Source organism: Electrona antarctica (genome assembly GCF_951216825.1).
Source record: "Electrona antarctica genome assembly, chromosome: 7".
Taxonomy (NCBI): Eukaryota; Metazoa; Chordata; class Actinopteri; order Myctophiformes; family Myctophidae; genus Electrona; species Electrona antarctica.
In genome coordinates, this window is record NC_136812.1 from 37205527 (window position 1) to 37214582 (window position 9056).

Genomic DNA, 9056 nt, shown 5'->3' on the forward strand with positions numbered 1-9056 from the left:
CTAACATTCCAATGATCCACTGTCAATTGTATTTGTGGCTACTTAGGAGCGGTGGGTCACCATGGAGATAACCTGGTGGAGAAGATTCTGACCGTGCTGCAGCTCTTGCCTGGTCATGTGACTGACGTAAAGGTGGACATGTTGGAGCTCACCGGGCTACAGCGAACCCCCGACTCCCACACCGTACTGGCACCTGGATGCCTGGCACAGACCCAGTGAGTACAACAACTACACAATCACACCCTGCAGAGGCATTATATACTGTATATCACATTTACCCCTGGCATCCTTTAGGCATATCATAGGCTAAAAAGTTCAAAAGATTTCTAAAATAGCTATCCGAATACATACTGTATGATACGGTAGAGGTAGATGATGCTGCATTATTGGTCGTTTTTATATCTTTGTGCTCTCATACAGTATATGATGTGCATGTATATTTGTATACTGTAATTCATACATGGGCAACTGGCGGCCCGGGGGCCACATGCGGCCCCCACCTTCACTTAACCCATTTTGGAGTGAGGCCGATTCTAAAAACGCCTTCTAAATCCTGACCTAAATTTTCTGAAAAACTTCAAATATTCATATAGCAGCATAATTTTTTTGTAATTTTTTAATGTACAGAACCCCAAGAGGGGTTCCCGTCCAGAAGGGTTACAAAAAGGGGTTCCTGCCTATAATGGGTTAATGCGGCCCTCAGGTTAATATCAGAATACTGATATATTATTTGTATGTCCAATGTGTTTGGATTTAGTTCATAAAGTTAACATAACTATAACTAAATTAATTTGAAATTAAATAAAAAGGTTATTTTTCAGGATTCCAATATTTGGGCTTGTAAATTGGCTATTTTTGCTATATTTGAATTGAATTCGGCTATTTTTGCTACGACAGTAATATGCAACGTTGCCCTCTGGAGTGAGTGTGGAAATATAGTTGCCAACCCCTGCTGTAATTACTTGCTCAAGCAGAGCGTGCAAGTACTGCAATCGGCTATGTAATATGTATGTCGGGTTATGTATGTGTCCTCTCTTGTTTAAGACTGTGGCCCAATCAGGGACCAGCATCTCTGGCAACGTCATTATTAACAGCCAATGAGGGACCAGTATTCCTGGTGATGCCAGTGGTGATGTCATTGGCATCGCCAGTGGTGATGCCAGTGGCGAGCGCACCTCATGGCGCGCTCTGCTTGTGCACAAGTAGGCCTACTTGTGTGCAAGACGCAAGTTGGCACCTCGACAGAGTGCATTTCTAGTGCATTTCCTTATTGTTGTTGTCTTTACAGAAAGAGAGCTCGTTGATGAGCCCATGTGAAAGTATTAGAATAGTGTGCAGGATTTGAACTTTCAAGGTTTTGAATTGGCCCAAGAACATCATTGTAAAAAATGTTTTTAATTTATATACAGTTACAGATGTATATATAGAGTCTCTGTCTCCCTCCTCGCTCTCTCTCTCTCAACATCAAGCTGTGCTCTGATGTTATCAGTCACCCCCCCCAATCCCGCGTTTGTATTGTAAGTAATTTTGTCCATTACTGCGAGAGTGTGGTATAATAATAATAATAATAGCTTGCTATTTATATAGCGCCTTTCATGAACCCAAGGACGCTTTACAAAATAAACAATCAAACAAAACGAAAACAAAACAACAAACAACTATATGCCATAAGCCTACACCTAGCCAACACCAACTGTCCTCCACTCTCTCCTATCCAACATCAGGTTCCTGAGCTCTACAGTGTTCTTAGCTAAACTGTCGCACTGCAGTGCGTCTATGTAGTTGGTGTGCTACTGTACTTTCCCCTCCTGGCTCTGCCCTGGGCTGGCTCCCATAGAGTCATTTTACTCCAATTTACCCTCTGTGAGGGTCCATGTCTCAGCCCCATACAGCAGTACTGACTCCACAGTAGCTATGAACAGCAGCCTTTAAGGTCTTCTCCCATGTCTGATTTCCACACACTCATCCCATGCAAGGCATTCCAGGCAAGTGCTCTCCGGACGTTCAGGTCCTGTTCTGTTGAAGCAGTCCAGGCCCCAAGGTATTTGAAGTAAGCGAGCACTGTCCCGTCTGCAGTGCCAATGGTTTTGTCCTCTGTGTTGACTCTCATTACCTTTTGTTTTCTTGGCATTGAGCTTTGTGCCTCTTTTACACGGCGACCATCTCCAGATAAAACGGCAAAGTCCTCTTGCGTTATCATTTTTTATTGACCCTTTACACGAGAACGCACACTTTATGAAAACGCTATAATATCCCTAGGTGGCGGTAACAGGCTGCCAAATAGACCAGTCACCCACGTTACGTACGTAGAAGAGCCAGCTCCCCCTTCCCGCAACCCTATCGGGCTTTTGCTTCCAGAACACAGTGTGGTTGTGGCCGTCGCTCGCTGCCTGCTTTCTATAACGCATCGAGGTGACATACAGGCTGACAGACAGCCCATAGCATGCAGGCAGAGCGCGCCACAGGATGGTTATATATATTTTATAATACATTAGGCTACATAAACGCTGCTGCCGCCTATCGCAAGGCATTTTATTTACATCATGGTTTTACATTCACCATTGCTGATGAGCAGCGCTTTGTAGGCGAGGAGGGAGGCTTGTTCAGGAACTCCATATGGCTCTGCATCAATGTAATAAATATGCGCTGTGAGCCAACGTGAGCCATGATGTCATAAGTTTTGCGGATTCACCGTTTTGCCTGTTTATATGGAGACCATAGGAAACGGCGTTCTCAAAGATTTCCACTCTAGGAGGTGGTTTCACTTTGTTGCGTTTTCACCTCCTGAAATCACCGTTCTCGTCTAAACAGACACCAGCAAACGATACTTTATTTTGCCGTTTTCTATGAACACCATTCTCGTGTCAAGACCACCTTAGGCCGATCTTCCTGCACTCCATTTCTACTGCCGGTAGTAGTTCCCTTCCTTTCTCTGCTGTATCTGAGATTAGGGCGATATCCTTTGTCCATAGAAAACATGGACAAACATGATGTTTAACTTACTGCTTTACAAGACAGAGTTGTGTTTCGTATTTGTGCCGACACTAACGGCTTACAACTCAATGGATCATGATTCATGATCCAACCATTTTATCTTTCATCCCCCTCTCCCCACACCTTCATGTGGCTTGAGTCCCACATGACTAGCGGTAGGTGCCATGGGCTCCGTGGTGTACCTTGTACCTATCAGGGAACACGGGCTGGCTGCCTGTGGTGGGTCCTAGTGTTCCTCCCCCCTGCTTCTTCTGCAGCTGCAGGAGGTAAACGTTTTTGAAGTGAGGTGGATTGGGCTGCGTAACTGAAAAGGTGCAGCTTCTTGGACGAGCTCTGCAGGAGGCAGGTGGGAGGTTATGTTATGGCGGAGGCGAAGTGGCCTGACGGATCCTATCAGAGTTTGTTATGCACTGTAACACAGTTTCTGGGAGCACTGTAGGGGCAGGTTGCTCTGACCTTCACATACAGACCCCAGCCTGGGGCATGTCAGACAAACACTAGTCTGGCAATAAAGTAAACTCACAAACACATTACCATACACAGTCGGCTGTATCTCCGCTCACTGATAGGTCAGCTAGAGCCTGACCGATATACCGGTTTGACTGATATTATTTGATTTCTTTAATGGTTAATACTGGTTAGTATTTAATGAGTTTTCAAAATTGCCAATCTACAAACTAACCACGAGTCAAAATATGACGCGTTGTGAGTGACCTAAAAATCACACCCGTGTGAAGTGAGGGGGGGTCTTATCATCGTACATCTTTTTTTTTTTAAATGTCCCACTTAAATTACATCTAAGTTTTGATTTAAATATTTAACTTTTGCGTCAAGTGATCGGTGTTCGGTGGTGTATGACCCAAAAAGCAGGATCGGCATCGGGCCCAAAATTGTAGTGCCAGTGTGCCTCATATTTTATCTTTGAGGCCAGTGTATTTCCCGGCTGTCGTACTGAAGGAATTTCCCCTGCAGTGATTTAGGGTGGCTCAACGGTATCATGTGGTATTAGCACAATTTTCTTTTCTCTAAATTACTTTCGTGCAATTATTTTAGTGCTATATGAATAAGCTTTATTGTTAGGCTATTGGATATTGCCTTTTCTAAATTGGCCGGCTTTCCCTTTTCATTCTGTTGAAAGCTGAAATGTCCCCAAACTGAGGAAAGTGATATTTGCGTGAGGAAAACATTCCTGCACCTGCATTTAGATTTCCCCCCCGATTTCAGGATAAGGCCTATAAAGGTTAGACATCACAAGTCTGGAGAGCGTGTGGAGATTGAGGTCCCGGCAGGTTTCACTACAATCACTCCTCAAACAGGGATGTCAATGGCCACAGCCAATGACCTTATCTCTAACAACTTATCAGTGACATAATACAACATGCACTCATGCACAAGAAATGCCTGGTGGACACACACCACACACACACACACACACACACACACACACACACACACACACACACTGCAGGAGTGTTATTGCCTGCGTTATCTCTGAGCAGATGGCCCAGTTACATCTTATCGCAGATGTTTAGGAGATTGAATTGCTGCTGAGGCATTGCAGGTAATGCTACCTCTTAAACGCCTTCAAATGCACAGGCTGAGATGGTTGTTTATTATTATTACTCTAAAGTGTTCCGAAACACAGCTCTGCAGCTCAGCGCATGTGTCTCACAGGTCTGCCATTTTTGGTTTATACAGGAATCTGTAATCATTGTAACCCGAAACTACTTGGTACCTTTTTTATGGGGCGGTTTTAGCAAAATCCTGTATTAGACCACGGTTGACTGTGTGTGATTTGACTGGCTGTCTGTTGAGGGCCCACCTATGCCCGGTGTTTGTATGACTATGATTTGCAGAGATATTTTTAGCCATGACCACAATGTGTTATGATTGGTTTTGCTGTGCAGAGTCTGCAGACCCTTTACGGCTTTAAATATTAGGTGTACGCCTAATTTGAACCTTTTTCGTTGTATGATTTCTTCCCCTAAGTAATTCCAGTCAATTTTCAGAGATCACTGTGTTTAAGAACCTTCCTTGGGTGGTCGTTGACTTTAGGCCTCAAATTTAAACCCCACATTTGCTTTGCGATTACTGTAGTATTGTCTTCCCTAACCCAGTGGGAAGTTTCCTTCACACCGGCAGTCCTGACTTGCACTCTGTTGTTGTAATTCATGCCAGGGAGAGAACGTAGTAACCACGTTCAAGCTGGTGTCCCTATCTTCCAAAACACGTTTTGCCTTTTGCAGTATTTCTGAATTACATGACCATGTACTAGTTCAGTAGTTTTGTTTTCTTGGTTCCGGAGACGGTGACGAGATGCAGAGCATGCACAGAGTGACGCTGAATGAAAGTGGCATTGGTGTAGGCTGGCTCCGTGCTCCTGCCTGTGTGTCTGCGGTCAGGTACCTTCCAGTCCACTCTGTGTAATTTGCTGTGCTTGGCTGCAGAGTCCCCTTTGATCCTTGTGAAGGATATACCAACCGTCTTTGGCAGGGGGAACTGACTTTTCCTCCTGTCTCAGACTGAACCCCGATGAACCCCTCTCCCTGACACCCCCAAGCCGCTGCCCCACCACCTCGTCTGGCTGCCTCAGACCCCCGATCCTGTGGTGGTGGGACGTCTTGGCATGCGGGCAAACGCCCCAGCCCGGGTGGCCCGTTTGAGGTGTTCTCTGGGTCCGGCCCAGGAGCGGAGAGAGAGCCTCGTCGGCCTCGGGAGACAAACCGACCGCACCCTTGCACTGAGAGGTGGGAGGCAGGGGCACCTCTTCCAAAATGGGCCCGGCCGGCATACCCCCACACGCCTACTTTTACCACCAAGATGGAGAGAAAACACACCTATTTCTGTACTGGCTGGGAAAAAGTAGCGCGCCAACAGAAAGAAAACACACACTTTATTTTCTCTGCCTGGGAACAGCAGTGCGGGAGAGGAGAGTATAGAGAGAAGAGGGCAAATGACAGAGCCAGCTAAGGACAGCTATCCCCGCTTTCACCCCGCAGAGAATGGAGAGGGTGTGTTAACAACAAGCCACAAGATCCAATGGCGGTTACTTAAAGGCCAGAGATTGTTTGTATGCTGTCAACAGAGTGTGGCTGTTCCAGAGGGTGGTGTTATTAAGAACAATGATGCAGACATTTATCCGAGGATGAACTCATCCTTCCACACACACAAGCCTCCTCCTCTTGGGTCATTACCATTGTATATTATGGGTTTCCTACAGCATAAAAGCTTTAGGAGGCAGTGTTCGGCTCATGTTGATCAGTGGCCTGCAGAAGCGGCCGATCGTCACCAGTGTGGGAGTAGATAAAAGGTATACACTTCAAAAACTCCTGCAGGGCATACTACGTATATAGCACATAATGGGAGGAAACACCACTGGCGCCACGAGGTATCTCTCTCTTGGATATCACTTTATGAATAACTCTTGCATTTATTCATAATAACATGATTAAAGGGAAAAAGCTGCCAAATGATGGCATTTCTCATCCGACCCCCTGACTCTCAGGATGTACTGCCTCCCCAAGCCTGCGTGCTGCCAAGGCTCTGTTTGAAGTGGAGAGAGAGGCAGGACACATGGGGAGATAACTAGTGGAGACCTTACATCAGGGGTGCCCACACATTTATGACGTGAGATCTACTTGACCAGCTCAACAAGATCTACCCACTGAAAAAATAAGTGTACCATTGCTGGAAATAGTTTAAATATATAATGTACCTGGGGGGGCTTTGGAATAGGGAGGGGGAGAAATTATGACAGGCAGTTTCTGCTGTCAAAATATGTCCCCCCCCGTATTTAACTTAACGCCCAATGCATTCTCAATGGCAATAGCACAAACTTTGGCATGCTACTAGTCCTACATACTTACACCTAGAAACCCCATTCAAACCTATTTTGGTTCATCTTACGGTGGACATGTTTGCCTGAAAAGGAATCTTTGAAATGTTTCATAGTTTTAGAAATATAGTGCTTTCAAATTTGAGAAATGTATAATGGGGCTCAATGGCAGCTCTATGGCACGTCAAAAAAGCACTTTCACCTAGAAACTCCATTCACACATTTTATAATTCAGCTTACTGTGGAGACACATGCTGGAACTTTTTACTTTGAAATGATTTGTAGTTTCGGAGTTATTTAACTTAAAACGCCCAATGCATTCTCAATGGCAATAGCACAAACTTTGGCATGCTACTAGTCCTACATACTTACACCTAGAAACCCCATTCAAACCTATTTAGGTTCATCTTACGGTGGACATGTTTGCCTGAAAAGAAATCTTTGAAATGTTTCATAGTTTTAGAAATATAGTGCTTTCAAATTTGAGAAATTCACAATGGGGCTCAATGGCAGATATTGGCACGTCAAAAAAGCACTTTCACCTAGAAACTCCATTCACACTTTTTATAATTCAGCTTACTGTGGAGACACATGCTGGAACTTTTTACTTTGAAATGATTTGTAGTTTCTGAGTTATTTAACTTAAACGCCCAATGCATTCTCAATAGCACAAACTTGGCATGCTGCTAGTCCTACATACTTACACCTAGAAACCCCATTCAAACCTATTTAGGTTCATCTTACGGTGGACATGTTTGCCTGAAATGGAATCTTTGAAATGTTTCATAGTTTTAGAAATATATATTGCTTTCAAATTTGAGAAATTTATAATGGGGCTCAATGGCAGCTCTATGGCACGTCAAAAAATTACTTTCACCTAGAAACTCTATTCACACATTTTATAATTCAGCTTACTGTGGAGACACATGCTGGAACTTTTTACTTTGAAATGATTTGTAGTTTCTGAGTTATTTAACTTAAACGCCCAATGCATTCTCAATGGCAATAGCACAAACTTTGGCATGCTGCTAGTCCTACATACTTACACCTATAAACCCCATTCAAACCTATTTAGGTTCATCTTACGGTGGACATGTTTGCCTGAAAATAAGTCTTTGAAATGTGTCATAGTTTTAGAAATATAGTGCTTTCAAATTTGAGAAATTCACAATGGGGCTCAATGGCAGATATTGGCACGTCAAAAAAGCACTTTCACCTAGAAACTCCATTCACACTTTTTATAATTCAGCTTACTGTGGAGACACATGCTGGAACTTTTTACTTTGAAATGATTTGTAGTTTCTGAGTTATTTAACTTAAACGCCCAATGCATTCTCAATGGCAATAGCACAAACTTTGGCATGCTGCTAGTCCTACATACTTACACCTATAAACCCCATTCAAACCTATTTAGGTTCATCTTACGGTGGACATGTTTGCCTGAAAATAAGTCTTTGAAATGTGTCATAGTTTTAGAAATATAGTGCTTTCAAATTTGAGAAATTCACAATGGGGCTCAATGGCAGATATTGACACGTCAAAAAAGCACTTTCACCTAGAAACTCCATTCACACTTTTTATAATTCAGCTTACTGTGGAGACACATGCTGGAACTTTTTACTTTGAAATGATTTGTAGTTTCTGAGTTATTTAACTTAAACGCCCAATGCATTCTCAATGGCAATAGCACAAACTTTGCCATGCTGCTAGTCTTACATACTTACACCTAGAAACCCCATTCAAACCTATTTAGGTTAATCTTACGGTGGACATGTTTGCCTGAAAAGGAATCTTTGAAATGTTTCATAGTTTTAGAAATATAGTGCTTTCAAATTTGAGAAATTTATAATGGGGCTCAATGGCAGCTCTATGGCACGTCAAAAAATCACTTTCACCTAGAAACTCCATTCACACATTTTATAATTCAGCTTACTGTGGAGACACATGCTGGAACTTTTTACTTTAAAATGATTTGTAGTTTCTCAGTTATTTAACTTAAACGCCCAATGCATTCTCAATGGCAATATCACAAACTTTGGCATGCTGCTAGTCCTACATACTTACACATAGAAACCCCATTCAAACCTATTTAGGTTAATCTTACGGTGGACATGTTTGCCTGAAAAGGAATCTTTGAAATGTTTCATAGTTTTAGAAATATAGTGCTTTCAAATTTGAGAAATGTATAATGGGGGCTCAATGGCAGCTCTATGGCACGTAAAAAAAT

General features: G+C 43.2%; 1 protein-coding gene across 1 annotated transcript in view; it reads left to right on the plus strand.

Annotated features, from left to right (window-relative positions):
• scfd2 (sec1 family domain containing 2) overlaps nucleotides 1–9056 on the plus strand; it is a 191636-nt gene that overhangs the window by 2180 nt on the left and 180400 nt on the right. Inside the window, exon 2 of the mRNA XM_079506818.1 lies at nucleotides 47–215. Coding sequence (XP_079362944.1) covers nucleotides 47–215 — 169 coding nt within the window. The remainder of the gene's footprint in view (nucleotides 1–46; nucleotides 216–9056) is intronic.